Here is a 21,868-nt window from a genome sequence, read left to right as displayed (position 1 = left end):
AAAAGATTCAAAAATAAAATTTGTTAAATGGAGGGTTGTCCTTAAATATGGGACACTCCACATCCAACTTGAGCATCGGGGATTTTCCTAAGGACTGGATTCTCTCCCCCAATGGATTGCGTATCAAATTTAAGAACAGTTTCTCTAACAGACATGGTAAATGCATGATCCTTCCGACATATGGTCCTGGATATGACCTAAAACTATATCCGATGGTGAGGCCCCACCTTGCGGGCCTTGGAGAGTGTGGAGCCACCCTTTAATTGCCATTGCTCCCAGGTCCACTCTGACCCGGAGTGGTAGTACCTGTTAGGGTCCCAACTATGGGTTAAATAGAAACCGACTTGAAAGCAAATTTATTCTATTAAAAAAAAAAGATTCTTCCAAATCTTTGGATTCGGCATTAAATAACCTGATAAGGGTTGATATGCCGTAAAACAACCAACAACCCGACTGCTGGATAACCGCTTCTGTGGTACCAGTCTTCAAGAATTCTAGTGAAAGAACTGACCCATTAAATTATCGCCCCATTAGCCTTCTCCGGCTTTTCGACAAGATATTTGAGTCCTTAATTAATCAAGCCCTAGTCCAACATCTGGAAGAATACATAATGTAATTAAATCCTTCTTGAGAGAAAAATCCAAGTTGTCCTCAGCAGACGTACATCTAAACAATATGATATAAATGGGGTCTATCCTTAGACCTTTACTATTCCTGATATTTATAAATAACCTCCCTGATAAAATTGTTTCGGAGATGGGTATATTTACTGATGACACCACTCTCTATAACAGGTACGAGGGGAAAGCAAATGGTTAAATAGAATCCGACTTAAAAAAAAAATATACTCCATTAAAAATCGTTCCTCAAAATAACTAGATTCGGCATTAAATAACCTGAAAAAGGTTGATATGCCGTAAACCAACCAACCAACCAACCAATCCCGACAGACATCGGATCTTTCCTCGATCGAACATTTGATTAAGATTTGATCTACTCGATCTTCAGTCTTGCAACCATCGCTTAATTTCCAAAATACAAGGTTTGACGATGCTAGGAGAGACTTCACCACTCAATTTCTCCGTGGTCGTGTCTATTCTGATTCTTTTTGCTGCCAAAATTGTTTCGTGTTCCTTCTGTGGAGATATAATTGAACACCCTGTGTAGAAAGATAGAAGAGAAATCTTTCCAAACAGAGGCTAATTTTTTTTTTTTTTAAATTTAGTAGAAACACAATAATAAAGGTAGAAGAGAAATCCTTTCAGACAGTGGAAATTCTTATTTTTTTCTATAATTTTTTTTTTTAAAAGTCGAAATACAAAAGATTAATCAATTAATTGAGCAGAACACGGCAGAAACACAGACGAAATTTTGTAGTCGATAAATGGAGTTTTCAGATAAAAAATGGTTTCTACTGATTTTTTTTTTTTTTTTTTTTTTTCAATTGTAATAAATCACAATGTTGGCTTCCAAATTATGCAGTCGAAATTATCTGAATATTACTGAATTATTAAAAAAAAAAAAAAAACTTAAATCGTGTTAGCGGGTGAAAAATTGCGGCCATCTTGTTTAAATCGAAATGGAACATTACCTCCCTTTTGAACTATCATGTGCCTTACATGAGCAAATATGTTCGTTTTCTTCAGATTCTATTTTTTACCGTATCGATTTTCGTAATTTCTGAATATAATCATCTTAAAATTCTTTTCATGTGAAATTCAGTATTTCATTCCAATAATGTAGAAGCGCTCTTTCCCCCCCCCCCTTTTTCTTTTCCTTTTTTTTTTTCTTCTGATAAACTAGTATCTATTCGATAATAATCCGCTGGAAATTTTTTTTTTTTTTTTTTTTGAGCGGTACCACTTTCATACGTGCGTGCGCCATTTCTAGAATAATAGTAATAGATTAGCCAATTCGATTTCACTAATTAAACACATAAGTAATTTAATATATATATATATATATATATATATATATATATATATATATATATATATATATATATATATATATACACACGCACACACATACATACAATCTGAAATGATTATTTTCCCTTTATTTTATTTATTTGCCGTATATATAAAAGAAACGAAGTAATTCCCTTATTTCGTATTTTTCTATAGACATCCGTCCATTATTTTCGCATCATCGTCACAAAGATTTCAAAAAAAATGACTTGGCCTACTCTTAAAAAACGGGGGGGAAAAAAACCTAACGATAAACGTAATTCCTCTACGGAAGAACAAAAGAGTAAGTATTTCCTTTTTTTTTTTTTTTCTACGGATTCTCTAAAATTATACTAAAAAAAAAAGTTTAAAAACAAACTTATTTTGCCCTTTTTTTTCTCGACCCCTTTAAACAGACAAAACTACTTTGCAAAAAAAAAAAAAAAAAAAAAAAAGTTCGGTAAAAGCCCAGAATAGTTAACAGTTGGGAACTCACAAAAACAAAAAAAAATTAGAATAAATTATTTATAGCAAAATTTATAGAACTAAATTATTTATCGACCTGTATGCTTTTAATGTGTAGAAACTGATTTTTTAAATTTTTATTTCGGAATTTTATTTGATGTTCGTGTCTTATCGATTCATGATAACCAAAATGGCCGCCGAGGTTGCCATGGTTCATATTGAATTTTTTTATTATTATTATCATTTGTTCTACCACTAACCCTAAGTCCGAGTTGCAACCCCACTAAAAAAAAAATAAATAAATAAAATCACGCTTAATTCCCTAAATTTAGCGAAGATAAACGATAATCTCCGGTGCTTTGATTTTCAAGTGTTGTTAATTTTGAAATAAAAATCAGTGCTTGTTAAGATACCCTCGACAGAACGATTTTTTAAAATGTCATGCCGAAAATAGTAATATATCCAAAAGTTACGAAAAATCCTGAGGAAATTTCGGTATTTATTTATTTTACAATCTGCCTAGCGTAGTATAAACATCCCCAAAACCACCCTATGTTAAGAATGGCTTTGAAGTACAGACCCTCCCGACCTCCCCACGTTAAGAACGGCTTTCGAACTTGCGAAGAACGGCTTTCGAACTTGCGAAGAACGGCTTTCAAACTTGCGTGGTGTTTATTCCGGAAGCCGTTCTTAACATGGGGAAGTTGGGGTGTTTATAATATGCTAATAACGTCGTAAAAATTTACCGAAATTTATTTTTAGTTAAAAATAATGTTTACGGAAAATTGGGAAAAATTGCATTTTTCTTAGACGTTATAAAGTAGGCAGTAGAGGCTATACGCAGGGGAGATAACTCTGAAAATGATATTTTCGATTATTTGTGTTATGGTTTCAATATTTGTTTATAGCGATTTTTTTTACTAAAAACACAGTAGCAGATGAATTTTCGTAATTTTGGATTACTGTTTTCAACATGACAATTAAGCACGTAATATTGTTTTTGCTTGAAACAATATATTTTTAAAAAAAAATCGATTTGCTGACTACAAACAACTTAACAAACACCTAAAAATCTTAGTTTCCACGCATTAAAAGTACACGGGTCGCCGGTCGGTAGAAAATTTTACTGTTATGAAATTTATGGTATTTTTTATTAAAATTTTTTTTACATTTAGGCTCACCTCCACAATTTTCTTTAAACTGACAACTTAATGAGGTTTTCGACTATGCTGAATACGAAGATCTCATTTTAATTTTGCAGTGGAAAGTAGTTATTGAGCTGATATAAAGATCTGTATTATGCATGCACTGCCAGAGAGAAGTACAGTGCATAATACAGGTCTCTGCAAAATTCAAATGAGATTTTCGTATTCAGCATAGTCAAAAACCTTTCAAATAATTTTTGAAAAGAGCGGGTGTTTTTTTTTTTTTTTTTTTTTTTTGAGGGGGGGGTTGTATTACTGTACACATAGATTCGAAAAAGTTGTCAAAAAAACAAATATATAACAAATAAATGTTATCAAAGGCAAGATGAGTTACTTTTCTACCAAACTGGATATATTTTTCGTGTTTTTATTCAATGTAACATGTTTATTCAGCTCGAAAAACGTTCAGTGTTTACTGATGTGATGTATTGGAAAATTCAAAATGGTGCCCGACTGCCCGACACTCTCTTTAACATGGTAAGTTCAGGAAAAGATGTTATAAATAATAAACTAGACAAAATACTGTTAGAAATTCGCTCATTATATGTTACCGTGACATAAGTTGACATATATTCGGTATTTTTTAAATAGTATTTTATCTAGTTTATTATTTATAACACATTTTCCCAAACTTACCATGTTAAAGAGAGTGTCGGGCGCCATTTTGAATTTTCCAATGCATCATCGGTAAACACTGCATGTTTTTCGAGCTGAATAAACATGTTACATTGAATAAAAAAAAAAAATATGTATCCAGTTTGGTAGAAAAGTAACTTATCTTGCCTTTGATAATATTTATTTGTTATATATTTGTTTTTTGACAACTTTTTCGAATCTGTGTACAGTAATACAAACCCCCCTAACCAACTTAAAATTTATAAGTCCACAATTTCCGATTTTTTGTTTTAAATTATAAGATTTGCTTTGGTCTCACCGTTAAATATTTATAATTTCATTATATTTTAAAGCTGTTACCCCCCCCAAAAAAAAAAAATATGGTGGATTAGTGGACCTGTACAATACAATGCATCCATCCTCTGTATTTTTTTTTTTCTTTTTGTCTTATTCAATTTTTTTTTTTAAGAGATTATTATCGATTGAACATTAATCTTCCATATTATAAAAAGCAAAAATTTCAATATTTGTAAGGGGTGCTCAGTTTCTAATACAACGCTATAGTAAATCGATCCCCCATATTGGAACCACTGGACGAGAAAAATTTTTTATTTTTTTAATTTTTTTTTTATGTTAGATTAGCGCCCAATCTTTTATAATCCGTTGAAAAAAAAGGAGAAAAAAATACGGGAGGGGGGGGGGCATTATACAGGTTCATTCTAGTTATTTTGTGTTAACATTCTTAAAAATATCATGAAATAATAAACAGTGAGACTTTTTCGATGCAAATCTTGTATATAAAAAAAGTGGAAGTTGTGGTGTTACAAAATTTTAACCCCCCCCCCCCACAAATGTTTGAAGTTTTTTACATGTTTTTAAAACGTTTGATAAAATAATTATTTTAATTTTTGGGTTTGTATTACTGTACACATAGATTCGAAAAAGTTGTCAAAAAAAAACAAATATATATATATATATATATATATATTTTTTTTTATTCAATTTTCACCCCAAACAAGGCACAGTGCCACTTTGAAGCAGGGGGCTACTATTAGGGACTTAATTAGCGCGGTCATTATGAAGGGAGATGAGTAGAAAGATGTTTGTTAACATTACACTTGAACTTCTGCATATCATTGCAGTTGGGAAAGCAGAATCCCGGAAGGGAGTTCCAAAGACCCGCAGTTCTGGGGAAGAAACTATTGGAATAAAAGGCTTTCTTGCACCTAGGGATCTCTACTGTAAAGGGATGAGACTTAGTAGCTTGTCGGGTTTGTCGGGGGTAGTTACGTCGGGGAGGTACAAGTGTTTGCAGTTCGTCAGAGCATTCACCATTAAAGTATTCGTAGAACAGGCAGAGGGATGCAACATCTCGTCGATGGGACAGAGGCTGAAGCCTAGATGACAGTTTAGGACCTATCAGGTTGGCGACTCTTTTGAACCCTGTCCAGGAGCGAGAGACAAGAAGCAGATGCACCAGCCCAATAAGTTACTTTTCTACGTAACTGGATATATTTTTCGTGTTTTTATTCAATGTAACATGTTTATTCAGCTCGAAAACCATACAGTGTTTACCGATGTATTGGAAAATTAAAGATGGTGCCTCACTCCCTCTTTAACACGGTAAGTTTGGGAAAAGGTGTTATAAATAAAAAACTAGAAAAAATACTATTAAAAACCCGCCGAATATATGTCAAGCTATGTCACGGTAACATATATTGAGCGAGTTTTTAACAGTATTTTATCAATTTTTTTATTTATAATACCTTTTCCCAAACTTACCTTGTTAAAGAGGGAGTCAGACGCCATCTTGAATTTTCCAATACATCGGTAAACACTATGGTTTTCTAGCTGAATAAACATGTTACATTGAATAAAAACACGAAAAATATATCCAGTTTGGTAGAAAAGTAACTTATCTTGCCTTTGATAACATTTATTTGTTATATATTTGTTTTTTGACAACTTTTTCGAATCTATGTGTACAGTAATACAAACCCTAATTTTCGATTTTGGGGCGATTCTCTAGGGTTCAAATGGTTTTAATGAAACTAACTTTTTTTTTTCATTCTTACTAAAGACTTAACACTACGTTTTTTTTGTTTTTTTTTGTTTTTTTAAAAATTTTTTTTTAAGTAAATAAACACCTTGAAATAAGTTAAAACACTTAACGTAGGTAGAAGAGTAACTTATTTGGCCTTTGGTAACATTTAAGTATATACGATAATTAATACTGAATTCAGTCATTTTGGTACAAGTTCTTAATATTTCAAGTTCTTTACATTTTCAAATATTTATTCATGGTTTGGATGTTGTTATATGGCATACCAACCATTTTCGGGTTATTTAATGCCGAATCCATTTTTTTTTTTTTTTTTTTTTTTTTCATTCTTACTAAACAAAGTTAACACTACGTTTTTTTGTTTTTTTGGTTTTTTTTCAAAGTAAATAAATGTCTTAAAATAAGTGAAAACACTTAAGGTAGGAAGAAGAGTAACATGTTGCCTTTGGTAACATTTTTTATTTATTTTTTTTTTTTTTTCACTCTATCTATGTTGGCTATTGTAAAAATGTTCAATAATTTTAAAGATTGACTTTTCCATTACGGTCGGGTTCTTCACTAGTATAGTGGCTCCTCCAAGAAATACTTTTTAGCACATATTGACCATAATACTTTAATGTACAGGGTGGGACGATAAAATTGTCACCCTAAAACAAATAACACTACAGCTTTATTTTAAAACTTGAGTTGAAAAAACAATTCAGATAACTTGATTATGCAGTTGAGCTGACATCTATTCATTGTAGCCGCCTTCAGCCTCAATCACCACCTCGATACGGGTTCAGAACCGGCAACATGTCTTTTCCACAAGCACCGGTGGAAGTTTGGTGGATGGTGGCGATCAGGCTGGCTTTGGTATTGTGGGAGGTCATGTTTGTGATGTTCTCAATGTATAACTAAACAAAGTAGTCCAGCAGGTTCAGGTTGCAGAAGGAGGGAAGCCAGTAAGAGAAGGGTACAAAGTCGTAGCACTCCTCCTGAAGCCAAGCCTGGGTCTCTTTGAACTTGTAGGTCAGCACCAAGTCTTACTACCACACCCAGGGTCTGCCAGTGGCCACCTGATTGCACCAGGGGATCACCACACTCTTCAGCACATCTAGGTACACTCTGGTGTTGACTTTCAAGTTGATTTCGAAGATGGGAGGTGTCATGATGTAACCCTCATTTGAAACCACAGCAAAGACCATAACCGTGACTGGAAACTTTGAGCTGTACCCTCAAGAGTTGAACTATCCGAATTTGCATTTTGAGGGTGCTGACAATGGTCCTGTTTTCATAACTTGGATCGGTAGAGATCATGAGTTGTGCAGCAGTGCATTTCCGATCTCACTGCTTGAACATTGTGTCACTTTCGGACATGATAGAAGGCTCTTTGGGATTTGTACACAACTGGCCAACTAGTAGATTGTCTGCAAGAAAAAAAAGAAAACCGGTTTTCATCAAACGGAAATGGAGTCGTGTTCTCTTTTCTGGGCGACAATTTTCTCATTCCACCCTGTACTTCTAGATAGATAGCCATACTCAGTGATGCAAAACTAGGTATGTGCACATATTTGTATGTACAAGATTTGCCTCCTAAATTGATTAACTGATCATTATCAGGTGCATGAAGCCCAAATGTGGGTTATAGTTTTATGCAAAGGGAGTGAGAGCCCTTTGTGAAAATGCAAATACCCCCAATTTTTTTTTTGAAATGTTAATAATAGTTATTAGACAAATCTCTACTATTATATAAAGTCACTTTGTGTGTGTGTGTGTCTTCCTCATAGGCTCAGCCGTTTCAGAACTTATCTTTTGCAAATTTGACACGAAGATAATTTATGTGTCTGACAGTGTTCTTAGAAATGTTTTTTTACAGAAATGCATCCAATAAGTATAGAAAATCGAAAAAAAATCCGATCTTTAAGTCTTTTTTCTCTTTATAGATAAAAAAAAAAAATGGAAAATTTTGTTACACGGGTGTAACCTTGGCCAGTGTTATGTAAAATATTCCTGTGTAAAAAAAAAAATAAATAAATAAATAAAATAAAAAATTTTTTTTTTTTTTTTCTCTATAAAATGTATAACGGATTTGCAGGAAAAGAAAAACTGTTTTTAAGATCAAGCCCAATTACCGCATATTTTAACACTAAACATTAATCAGAAGTGACTTACCCCCAGGGCATTCATTGTCAAGCCCAGTTAACATATTATAAACAGACGGAATTTGATGAACGACATTATCATTATTTTTTTATTTTTTATTTATTTATTTTTTTTTTTTTTTTGCAAATTAATTCACTGGCCAAATTATTCCTCGTAATATATAATAAACAATAGAAGACTGATTCTATAATAATGCCTACACAATCTGCATAAATTAAAATATCATGTTTAAGCGTATTGTACGACTAAGCAATAATCACGTAAATATAAATAAACTTTTATTTACATTAAGCGCTATATACTGGTGTTGACCCAATGTATCCCCCTTTTTTTTTTTCTTTTTTTTTATAACTGGGTTTGGAGGCTATAGGACAACTAAGCAGCAAATCTGTGAAAATCTGTAAAAACATTAAATTGATTTTGGATCTGTGTATGGTGTAAAACGTCTGTTTTGGGAATTAATATCGTCTGTCTTGAGAATTGGGTGATTTTTTTTTTTTTTTTTTTTTTTTTTTGTCACAGTATCTGTGATTCGAAAGCGCCTTTGGACTGTTTATTTGAAAATGCCTGGCTAGAATTACTGTTTATAGTTAGGCAAAATTTAACCTATTTTTAATTTTCAACAATTTTTGAGGAAACTATTTTTAGAATTTGATCTAAATTATGAACACTAAAAAAAAACTTTGGAACTTTGCAGTTCAAAAAATGAAAATGTGATCAAAGAACAAATATATAACAAATAAATGTTACCAAAGACAAGTTACTTTTGTACATATCTGGTTAGGTTTCCTTTTTTTGGTATTAGTGCAGAGAGTGATCCAGACGTAAATAATAACGTTATTATTTAAAAAGCTATTTTTAATATGCGGAGGGGAGTAATTAACATGTGTTTTGTACATATTCTATACTTCAACCTTACAATTGAAGAAAAAAAAAACCTTAAAACTTTAATTAAACTTGGAAGTACGATTTTAAAAAAATAGCGTGGATCACTCTCTGCACTAGCACCCTTTTATTTTTATTTTATTTTTTTTTTAACTTATTTTAAAGCATTTATTTGCTTTCCCGACTGCTGGATAACCGCTTCTGTGGTACCAGTCTTCAAGAATTCTGGTGAAAGAACTGACCCATTAAATTATCGCCCCATTAGCCTTCTCCGGCTTTTCGACAAGATATTTGAGTCCTTAATTAATCAAGCCCTAGTCCAACACCTGGAAGAATACATAATGTAATTAAATCCTTCTTGAGAGAAAAATCCAAGTTGTCCTCAACAGACGTACATCTAAACAATATGATATAAATGGGGTCTATCCTTGGACCTTTACTATTCCTGATATTTATAAATGACCTCCCTGATAAAATTGTTTCGGAGATGGGTATATTTGCTGATGACACCACTCTCTATAACAGGCACGAGGGGAAAGCAAATGAACACATATCTAAGAAAATGGCAGAAACACTAGAGGATGCCCTCCAATCTGAAGTGGAATGGGGACAAAAATGGAGGGTCACATTCAATGCTGCCAAGACTAAGCTTGTTTCCTTCAATAATTACAAGAAACTTTCACTACCACAAATAGCAATAGCCAAGAATACATTACCTGAAAGTACTTCTTTTAAACTCCTCGACCTCATGTTTCCAGAGAACATGAACTGGAATAGATACATTGAGAGCATTGACAAGACTGCTGCAAAGAAAGTGGGCTCTCTCTACCATGCTAAAAAGCTACTTACGCCTCAAAGTATCCTGTATCTCTATAAGGCCACCATTCGTTCATGTATGGAGTACTGTTGTTGCATTTGGGCTGGTGCATCTGCTACTTATCTCTCACTCCTAGACAGAGTTAAAGAGTAGCCAACCTGACAGGTCCTGAACTGTCATCTAGGCTTCAGCCTCTGTCTCACCGATGAAATGTTGCATCCCTCTGCCTGTACTACAAGTACTTTAATGGTGAATGCTTTGAACTACAAGCACTTGTACCCCATCGACGTAAATACCCCCGACAAACCTGACAAGCAGCTAAGTCCCACCCCCTCACAAGTAGTGATCCCTAGATGTAAGAAAGCCTTCTACTCCAATAGTTTCTTCCCCAGAACTGCAAGACTTTGGAACTCCCTTCCGGGATTCTGCTTTCCCAACTGTACTGACATGCAGAAGTTCAAGTGTAATGTGAACAGGCATCTTGCTACTCACCTCCCTTCATAATATCCCTGCAACTTATGTCCCTGATAGTAGCCCCCTATTTTAAAGTAGCACTGTGCCTTGTTTGGGGGTGAAAACCGTCCTCTCATGATGAGATCGGTTCTACGCATGCGTCAGATGACGTCATAACCTGATTTAGTTTAAATATTTGAAGAACTGACACAATTTCATGTACATCGTGTTAGGTCAGTTAGTTAGAGCGTTGGGTCATTATCTAAACGTTTTGGGTTCGAATCGTGGCGTGAGATTTTTTATTTTTTTAAATTTTAATATTGAAGCCGGGTTATTTAAGCCATTTTTCACATAACGTTCATTTTTTTTTTTTTTTTTTTTTTTTTTTTTACTTTGCTTATTCTTACTTAGGTTTTCATTAACACTCCCCCCCCACACACACACACACCCTCAACCGACCACACACACCCAAAACCACCCGGGTACCCAGCGATTTTTTTAAATTTTAATATTGAAACAGGCTTATTTAAGCCATTTTTCACATGTTTTTTTTTGTTTTTTTCACAAGTTTTAACATTCGTTTTTCTGTTTTCTTTTTTGTTTTTGTTTTTCAGATTTTTGCATTTAACATCGTTCGTTTGCCTTATGTTAGTTTTGTTTTGTTTTGATTACCGCCCCCCCCCCCACAGCCCGGGTACCCCCTGCTTTATTTTTCAGATGTTTTAACGTTCGTTTTTCTGTTTTCTTTTTTACTTCGCCTGACCACACACATCTCCAAACACTCGAGCAACGCCGGGTACCCTCTCCCCCCCTGCTAGTATATATATAAAAGCGAAAATGTATGTATGTTTGTTTTTGTGTATGTCCAAGAAAGGTTTTTTTCTGAGAAACGGTCGGTCGGCTCACAATTTAAAACTTTTTATATCACATATAAATCATATCTACGAGTTAACAATGGAGGTCGCCTGTCTATTTAATTTGCTCGACTTTGAAAAGATAAATATTCAACATTTTTTGCTCGCCGTATGTGGATTAGGCTTTTTCGTATAATAAAAGCGACACTAATTCTGGCGGTATTTTTCTGGTCGCGATCGCCAGAAATGTCCGAAAGCAATCAGCTTTGATCAATGTGGAAATATTTTCCTTATATCAGACAATTGCTATTCAATTTGGACAATCCCCTTTTTATGGGGAGCTGGCCCCCCTCCCCAACATCTTGGGGAAAATAAAAATAAAAAACGCGTTCCCACAGTAAATGAAACACTACCCCGTCAAAGTTGACCTCATTAAATCATTAAAACGTGCACTTGCCAATTCTAAATAGAATGATAAACGGTGGTCCAATGGTTAACGTCACACATTTTTTTTTTTTTTTTTTTCATACTTTAATTTCCAACTTTGCCTCAAGGGTTCGGGTTCGATCCTCTACCAGTTGGCCAGTTGTGTACGAATCCCAAGAGCGATAGGAGCCGTCTATCATGTCTGAAAGTGACACAATGTTTAACAAGCAAGATCAGAGATGCACCGCTGTACAAGTCATGCTCTCTACTGATACAAATTATGACAACAGGACTGTTGTCAGCATCCTCAAAATGCAAATCCGGAAAGGTAATCGCTTGAGGGTACAGCTCAACAAAATTTCCGGTCACGGTTATGGTCTTTGGTGTGGTTTCAAGTAAGGCTCATGCCACCTCACATCTTCGAAGTCGGCTTGAAAGTAAACACCAAAGTATACCTGGATGTGTTAAAGAGTGTGGTGATCTCCTGGTTCAATCAGGTGGCTGCTGGCAGGCTCTGAATGCGATAGTAGGACTCGGTGCTGGCCCACAAATCTAAAGAGACCCAGACTTGCCTTCAGAACTGCTACAACTTTTTACCCTTCTCTCACTGCCCCCTCCCCTAGATCTATCGTGTCTGAAAGTGACACAATATATTTGGATTCATTGAACTACTGTTCTGATCTTGAGTGTCACTTTCACTACGTTTCGGTCGATGTAACTTCCAACCTTCTTCAGGTGTATCTTGTCGAACTTTGGGAATGTTTCTGCCAAACTCGGAATTTTGACGGAATTTCAAACAAAATGTGAAAATGACACTCAAGATGAGAACAATAGTCCGATGAATCCAAATAATACGAGTAACGAATCCTCATCTCAAAAATTCAGAAACATAATACAGGGTTCTACGGACAAATTTATCTTTAGTTGACCTTTGACAACTAAATATTTTCATTTACTCGCCAAATAGAAAATTTGCTAGTCAAATCCACATGATTTTTAGAATATGATATCTTCGTTCTGTGACGATTATGTACATAATAAAGTTTTTTTTTTTTTTTTTTTTTAATAAGTGTAATTCTTAATGTAAAATGTTTTTGACTCTTAATGGGGGTATGAGACGAAGGGATTCGCCAGTCATTTTTATAACCAATGGCTGTGCTAAACAATCAATGAAAACGTTTCAAAATTATTATAAAAATTGTCGAATTTTGGATTCAATCAGTTGGCCGTTAACTACGCCACAGGCCGCCATCTTGGTTACTGATCTGAACTACGCCATCTTTGTTCAACACGATATCTCAGAACTTAACAGGTTAACTATGCCACGGACCGCATTTGATTCTTGGTCGCCATCTTGGTTACTGATTTGAACTACGCCGCCATCTTTGTTCAACACAATGTCTCAAAACTTAACACTTAATATACAACATTTTATGTCAATACTTGAAGGTATAAACATTCTAATTTCTTCATATTTTTTAAACATCCTTCGTTAAAAAAAAAAAATACTTTTTTATTAAACTTTTATTGTTTGAATAATTTAACTTTTCGTTTTATTAAAAAAAAAAAAAAATGTTGAAAAGATTTTTTTCAGTAGTGAACTTTGGAAGATTATCAGTGAAAAAAATACAATCACCAAAAGATAAGCATTTGATTATTTCTAGTCGCCATTATAAAAAAAACACTCACAAATGCGACTGTTTCAGTCGCAATGTAGAGCCCTGTAATATGTTTGTTTTTGTTTTTGTCATAAAATATTCAAACCTTCCATCACACTTCTCCAGTTAACCGATGGACACTGTTCTAAAATGCTGAAGCGCACAAGAATAATTTTAAAACGATCGATTTTTGTAAGATTGATATGCATATAGAACAATGTGGATTCTGCAATCCGACTATAAGTACAAATAAACTTCAGTAGATGTTTGACTTGTCCACCAAGTTTGGGTTATGAATGTCCAACAGTCTTTTTGTTTTATCACTGTACGATATATATTTTTTTTTTTTCCTTTTAGAATCTAGAATGAATGGATCTGCTAACTACCATCTCAATGGAATTATCCCAGATGAAGAAAAGGTTGCCATTTTGGATGCAGGTTCTCAATATGGAAAGGTAAGACATCTTTTGATAATGGAGATTGAAACTGAAACTTTTTTTTTTTGTGTTATATTATGATACGAAGAGAAGGTTCTTAATTATGTATTCGTGTTTTTTTGTTTTTGTATGTATTTAACCGAGGAGACTTGTCACTCAAACTCCAGGGAACACCACAAGTTGTTTTCAAAAAGTAAAAACTCCTTGTGAGTAACAATCCATCCATAGCCTTAAGCCCCTGGAGGGGCCTAACCCATCTACGACTTTGTAGATGTTTTTGTAGCGAGGGGTTCTTTTTCGGGGTGAGGGTGCTAGCCCCACGTCCAACCTTACCAGAAGTTACATACAGCGCCTAGCCTTCCCAAATGGTTACCCATCTGGTACGGGCCAGGCTCAACATTGCTTAACTTCAGTGATCTGGCAAGAATTGGTGTGTCAACGTGTATATGTTATGTGTCTGTCCAGGTATATGAACAAGCAACAAATAAAGGGGGGGGGGGGGGGCTAATTAAAAACTAATAAAGCTCAGTGTTAAGATAAAGAAATATTTATTTTAACATAAAACAAATACAAACACATCAAGCTTCTGGGCTTGACCATTACTCCTGATCTTAAATGGAACACGTACATCAAATCTGTTGCCAAGGCTGCTGGGAAAATGGTGGGATCCTTCTACCGCTCCAGTAGATATCTCACTGCTGATGCAAGTCTCTATCTATATAAGAGCCAGGTACGTCCAAGGATGGAGTACTGTTGCCACATCTGGGCAGGAGCTGCTAGAATGGACTTATCCTGCCTTGATAGATTTCAAAATAGACTTCGTAGCTTCATAGGAGATGTCCCTTTTCTCTTCCCTGCAACCTCTATTATCTCACAGAAGAGATGTTGCGAGTTTGTCTCTGCTTTATCGTTATTTTCATGGAAAGTGTATGACCGAGTTTAATCTATAGTCCCCCCTCGCCAAACTTTCACAAAAAACACTCGCCTAACTGGAAACTATCAATAATTTCTCCCACTATTTATCTGTGCCTAAACCTAAACATAAATTCCATGAACAAAGCTTCTTTCTTAGAACTGCATGCCTGTGGAATTGTCTTCCGTTTTCCTGCTTTCCAGCCAACTACAATATGGTTGTCTTCAAATCCAACATAAACAAGTTCTTGATGAGCCGTTCCACTTAACAAATTTACTGAATTTCCATTACTAATGATTACTATATTGTCCAATTGACTAATGTACACTCTTAACCCTTATCCTCGAGTCTCGAGTGGTCTCTGGGCCTTGATAAGTGGTTATGCCTTTGTAAAAAAAAATAAATAAATAAAAACAAAATTTACAAGCACGTGGTACTACTACTACTAGCTTTAAAAGCGATTATAAGCTCTATAGCATTGATAGTAAAAGGGAGATAAGAACTACTGACTTAAAATCAAATATATAAGAATATTAAACTTCAGTTCTTTGGTCAGCGAAAACATATACAAAAATCTTTGCAAGTCTCTAAATGGGCCACAATAAATATTTTATGCGATAAAAATCTGAAAAAAATCTTTATAATGTACGTACTCGTCACTGCATGAAGATGTCATATTCCAAAAATTACGTAAATCGATCAAGTAGTTTTTTTTTTTTTATTTAAGAAAATCAAATATTATCGGAGGTTTAATCGAAGATTTGGCACGCGCCATCTTGTTTGAGAGATAACGCCACTAACGACCCCTGGCGGAAATATGGGTCAACAAGGGCAGTACATGCAGACCATCGAATATTTTATCAATCAAGTACTTTTTTTTTTTTTTTTTTTTTTTTTTTTAAGAAAATCAAATTTTACGATTTTTGTGGATAATAAATAAATTGACTTCTTTTAATAAAGAGAATGTGTCTTTGGGTTTGTATTACTGTACGCATAGATTCGAAAAAGTTGTCAAAAAGCGAATAAATGTCATCAAAGGCAAGATAAGTTACTTTTCTACCTAACTGGATAATTTTTTAGTGTTTTTATTCAATGTAACATGTTTATTCAGTTTGAAACCCAGTGTTTACCGATGTATTGGAAAATTTTAAATGGCGCTGGCTTTTCTGTTGAACACGGTATTTTTCTTCTGAAAAGACATAATTGTTTTAAAATGATTGTAATCGAAACGATTAGATAGAGCGAAAAACACTCTTTAAAACGATATATAAAGTAAAGCTATTATAACGAGAATTTATTTGAAATCCAAATTTAAAATTCCCAAGTACTTTCTAGTCGACCTTATATATTTCCTCAAAACCTCTAGCCTTGATGGAGGAGAGACTAAAACTTGCTGCTGAAATAACAGCAAGGGGAGACTTGATTCCAAATATTTCTCATATATCTCCCCTCTTTTATAAATAGAGTACGATTATGCCTATCACCAGTATCAAATAATCCTTATACACTGTGAAATTTACTTTATGTATGAAAACCATAGAGGGGAGATATGACATGAGAAATATTTGAAATCAAGTCTCCCCTTGCTGTTATTTCTGATCATTTGAAACCATAGCAGTAAATTAAATATGGGGAAAATATATAAAAATGGGGAAATATTAGATATTTTCTGTAATTTATATGCAAAACTAAAGAAACAAATGACAGATTGAAACCTTAGTTAAGGTGCATTATATTTCCACCCTAAAAAAATATCCTTTAAAATTACCACTATTGTGGGTTTTTAGAGGGTGCTGATATATGTATACTCGTAGCCAAATTGAATGTCGAAATGCTTATATCTTTGGTTCTATGGGACGAAACTACTTGAAAATTTGCAGGTTTTTGAAGATTCTACGGTTAAAATTTTATGACAATTGGAAAAAAGAACCTATATTTTCAAACCAATAAAATCTGCCCAAATTTGCCTACATTTGTATATATAGTGTCCTGGAAGCTAGCATCTGGAATTCCTACATTGTCACTCATTTTAATACTGACTAGGCTCAATGTTGCTTAACTTTGGTGAGCTAATGGGAACCGGTGTGTCAACGTGATTATGCCGTAAATTCTATCAGTATCCGAGGAGTGATTGTCTTGTTTGCCATTTTGAAAAAAATATTAAAAAAATAAAGAGAACTCAACAATAATTCACATTTTCAAGATTTTTGTTGCAATCTATAAAGGGCAAAATGCACGCAAGAGTTTTTTTTGTTTTGTATGGATACCCCCGCTAGTGTCTATGAATTCCCATTAATCACTTAAATATGATTTTTTTTCTTTTAATTTTTTTTTTTTTTTTTTTTTTAAATAAATATCAATTTAAATGTTAATATATTTATTTAAAAAGAAAAAAAAAAAAAAAAAAAATATTTCGGGTATGTTGTACCAAACATTAAAATTTTTTTATTCTTGTTTTTCTTTTCGCAGGTTATCGACCGTAAATTACGGGACTTGTGTGTGGATGCCGCTATAGTTCCACTCGACACACCAGCGTTTGCTTTGAAAGAAAAAGAGTACAAGTGAGTGCCAAAAAGAAAAATTTTTTAAAATTAAATTTTCTATCGCCCGTGAAGAGAAGAAATAAATGTAGAATTCTGAGAACAAAAACATGTTAGGGTTTAGGGTTTTTTTTTTCTTTTTTCTTTTACACAGTGGTCACCACTTATCAAGGCCCGGAAACCACTCAGGGATAAGGGTTATTGCAAGTACATTACGTTAGTGTGGAGATTTGATGAAGTGTTTACTTAAGGGGGCGGTTCATTAGGAATTTGTTAACGTTGGACTTGAACACATCGAAGTTGTAGTCAGGTGGGAAGCAGGCAGACGGAACAGTTCCACAGGCGTACAGTTCTAAGAAATAAGCTTTGTTCATGGAATCCACGTTTTGATTTAGGCACAGATAAAGAGTGGGGGAAATTTTTCACAGTGGATTCGGCTAGTCTGGTGTTTTTCGTGAAAGATTGGCGAGGGAGGACCAGAGATTGGAGTTCAGACGAGCACCTGCCATGGAAATAACGATAAAACAAGGATAGGCTCGCAACGTCTCTTCTGTGGGAGAGAGGTTGCAAGATAGAGAAAAGGGCATCCCCCACTAAGCCACGAAGTCTATTTTGTACTCTGTCAAGGCAGGATAGGCTGTTTTTAGCAGCTCCTGCCCAGATATGGCAGCAGTATTCCATCCTTGGACGTACTTGGCTTTTATATAGATGGAGAATAGCATCAGTAGTGAGATATCTTCTGGAGCGGTAGAAAGATCCCACCATCTTTCCAGCGACCTTGGCAACAGACTTGATGTACGTGTTCCATTTTAGATCAGGAGTAAAGGTCAAACCCAGAAGCTTGTCAAAACATGGGAAAACATTTGTGGTACAAATATTTCCTTATACATTGTGGAATTTAAAAAAAAAAAAAAAGAAACCCTAAAAAAATTTTTAGATGTTGATCATTTTCAGCTTTGCATATTTGTGCTCTTTCCAAAATACTAGCGAGAGGTACCCGGCGTTGCCCAGGTGTTTGGAGGTGTGTGTTTGTGGAAACTCCAGGGTTCAGGGGGGGGGGGGGGTACAAAAAAATCTTTTGGTAGGTAAGTATGAGGACCGAACCCGAACCGTTGAGGCAAAGTTGTAAATTAAAGTGTGAAGAAAAAAACGTGCGTCGTTAACGATTGCCCCACCGCGAGATGCTAATGGAAACACGTTTGAATTTATTTAATTACTTGGATTTGGCAGGTGCCCATTTTAATGAGTTAATGAGGTCAAGTTTGACTGCGGGATAGTATTTCGTTTACTGCGGGAACGCTTCCCAAGATGTTATAGGAAAAAGACTAACCCACATGCGGTGAGCGACAAATGTTGAATATTTATCTTCCCAAAGTCGAGCAAATTAAATAGACAGGCGAGCTTCGTTGTTAACTGTGAGATATTATGATTTATATGTGATATAAAAAGTTGTTAGGCAACCGACTGCTTCTCTGAAAAAAGCCTTTTGTAGACATACAGAAAAAGCGAACACACATACATACATTTTCGGTTTTATATTTATAGATTATTCATGACAGATTGCAGAATCTTTGGATTGCGATTTAACTCCCTTATTTTGTTCCTGGTGTTTTCCTTCAATTCTTGCAGGATTGGGGATTTGACGTTTCAAGGTCTGCCAGCTCGCGGAACGAAATAAAGGGAGTTAAATCGCAATCCAGAGATTCTGCAATCTTTTTTTTTTTTTTTTTTTTTTTTTTTTTTTACAAGGGTGTCACCACTTATCAAGGCCCAGAGGCCACTCGAGGATAAGGGTTAATAGGTATACATTAGTCATTGTGATTTTTAGCATAGTAAACAGTGGGAATTTTGAAACTTGGATTACTTAGGGGGACGATTCAATTAGAACTTGTTCACATTGGACTTTTTCTTTTTTTTTTTTTCATAGGTATCAACTCATTATCTGTCATGAATAATGTTTTGGAAAGAGCACAAATATGTGTAACTGAAAATAGGCAGCATTTAAGAGACATTATTTTTTCATAAATAGGATTGTATGGATTTTGCTTTTTTTTTTGCTTTTCTTTTTTTTTGCTTTTTTTTTTTTTTTTTTTTTTTTCAATTTCCCAATGTCTTAGTCAGATTGTGTTAAAATTACAGAAAAATATCATCAAAAATAAAAAAACCTATTTCAGTTTAAAACCCTTCAGTGACTTTTTGAACACCGTGTGTGTATGTATGTATGTGTGTGTGTATATATATATATATATATATATATATATATACACACACACACACAGATTGCGTATACATTATTATAGAATCAATCCTCTATTGATTATTATGTTACAAGGAATAATTTCATGACAGATTGCAGAATCTCTGGATTGCTGTTTAACTCCCTTATTACGTTTCTAATGTTTTCCTCCAATACTTGCAGAGTTTGGGATTAGACGTTTCAAGGTCCGCCAACAGTGAAACACAGAATCGGGCTGGGTTGGGTGTTTTTTGTTTTTTTTTTTTGTTTTTTAATACAGCACGATTCTAAAATCAAATAATTTGCCCGGGAGATTAATTCGCTAAAAGAAATTCCATGGAAAGTCACTTCTGATTAATGTTTAGTTTTAAAATATGCAAACGAAGAAATGATTTGCGGCAATTTTTTACTTTTACCTCTTTTATCGTAAATTGAACTAGTAATACACACGGACGAAAAAACGCTTTGGATAATCACAGATTTCAAGGTAGTTCTACTAAAATAGCCATATTTTTTAAACCAAAGCACTTCAAGTCTTCAAATTACTACTGTTTTGTTCGGAAATGAATATACTTTCAAATGAATTAATAAATATGAATGTACATTATATATTTTAAGAGTTTTAAGCAAATAAAGTGATAAAAATGTGAACGTCATAAAATGGCGTTTTCGGTAAGGTTTTGTAATGACCCCCCCTGTTTTCTAAAGGTCCGTACCGTGATTGTATGAAGAATTTCGTCATGAAATTTGGGAACCAATTAGAAGAGGTGTTAATCTTAATACTGTCAAGTGTCCGAAATATTTTTGACCATTTCTTTTTTTGTCGTGTTAAAAATAAGACTTTAATATGACGAGTATTGAACATTTTGAAAAAAAAATTCTTCGGACACCCAGTAGTAAGTAAATCAATCTTTTTACTATCTTTATCAATTAAAAGTATTGTTTTATGTTGAGTAGGACCGCGGTAATTGATAATTTAAAAGGACCTACCCGAAAAAAAAAATTGTTTCTAATTATCGAATTTGGTCAAATGAAGTTTAAGCAGCAGCAGCAGCAGCTCCAGCCTGTAGAATCAGCAATAGCACAGTTGTAAACAAACACGCGTTCTTTAATTTTTATTCAAGAACGAATTAAGAAAAACATGAAAATATGAATATAAATGTTCTTATGTTTAATTAGAGCTATTTTGTTATCAGAATAACATTAGTTTAGAACTATTCGGTTTTCAGAATATATAATAACAACAATCCTAACCAATTCGGCATTATAAATCTGTTGCAATTTCTCGTCAAATTTAAAAACCTGGTTAAAAAACAAAATAAACTTTTGTAGATATATAGCTTGCATGCACTTTTATTCTTTAAATTAGTTTTGAACAACGAATTAAAACAATGTTTTACTGCGAACAGCCACAAATGTTGTTTTTTTTCAAAATCAAAATAAGTATCAAAATCTCGTTTATACATAGATTCGAAAAAGTTGTCAAAAAACAAATATATAACAAATAAATGTTATCAAAGGCAAGATAAGTTACTTTTCTACCAAACTGGATATATTTTTTGTGTTTTTATTCAATGTAACATGTTTATTCAGCTTGAAAAAAATACAGTGTTTACCGTAGAAAATTAAAAATGGCGCCCGGCCCGACTCTCTTTGACACGGTAAGTTTGAGAAAAGGAGTTAAAAATTTAAAAAAACTATACAAAATACTGTTAAAAACTCACCGAATATATGTCAGCCTATGTCACGGTAACATATATTGAGCGAGTTTCTAGCAGTATTTTGTCTACTTTTTTATTTTTAACTCTTTTCCCCAAACTTACCGTTTCAAGAGAGTCGGGCGCCATTTTAAATTTTCCAAAACATCGGTAAACACTGTTTTCAAGCTGAATAAACATGTTACATTAAAAAAAACACTCAAAAATTATCCAGTTAGGTAGAAAAGTAACTTGCTTTTGATAACATTTATTTGTTATATATTTGTTTTTTTGACAACTTTTTTGAATCTATGTGTATAGTAATACAAACCCTCAAAATCTATATCAATATTCTTGAAATTTTAAAAGCAGTTAGAAAACACATCAAACTACAATTAGGAAGCTTTTTATTTCGTTATTTTTTTTCTACTTATTAAGCGAAAGATATTTTTACAACCTGCTCCAGCGTAGTATAAACGGCCTATGGAATTAACACCTTCAACCTCGAAAA

The 21,868-nt window shown here is 33.9% G+C and overlaps 1 protein-coding gene across 2 annotated transcripts in view; it reads left to right on the top strand.

Moving 5' to 3' along the window:
• Nucleotides 1–21,868, top strand: part of LOC145269252 (GMP synthase [glutamine-hydrolyzing]-like) — a 120,338-nt gene that overhangs the window by 21,738 nt on the left and 76,732 nt on the right. The window contains exons 1-3 of one of the 2 annotated variants that reach the window (XM_080124877.1): nucleotides 2,102–2,253; nucleotides 13,892–13,989; nucleotides 17,354–17,445. In XM_080124877.1, the coding sequence (XP_079981003.1) occupies nucleotides 2,175–2,253; nucleotides 13,892–13,989; nucleotides 17,354–17,445 (269 nt within the window). In that variant the 5' untranslated portion in view covers nucleotides 2,102–2,174. Of the gene's footprint in view, nucleotides 1–2,101; nucleotides 2,254–13,891; nucleotides 13,990–17,353; nucleotides 17,446–21,868 lie in introns of those variants that run through there. The other variant, XM_080124878.1, reaches the window with a different exon arrangement.

The sequence above is a fragment of the Euprymna scolopes genome, chromosome 45 (genome assembly GCF_053919585.1).
Source record: "Euprymna scolopes isolate OS-2025 chromosome 45, ASM5391958v1, whole genome shotgun sequence".
Taxonomy (NCBI): domain Eukaryota; kingdom Metazoa; phylum Mollusca; class Cephalopoda; order Sepiida; family Sepiolidae; genus Euprymna; species Euprymna scolopes.
Note: the sequence above shows the minus strand (reverse complement) of the source record. Positions and strands in the feature narration are given on the sequence as shown.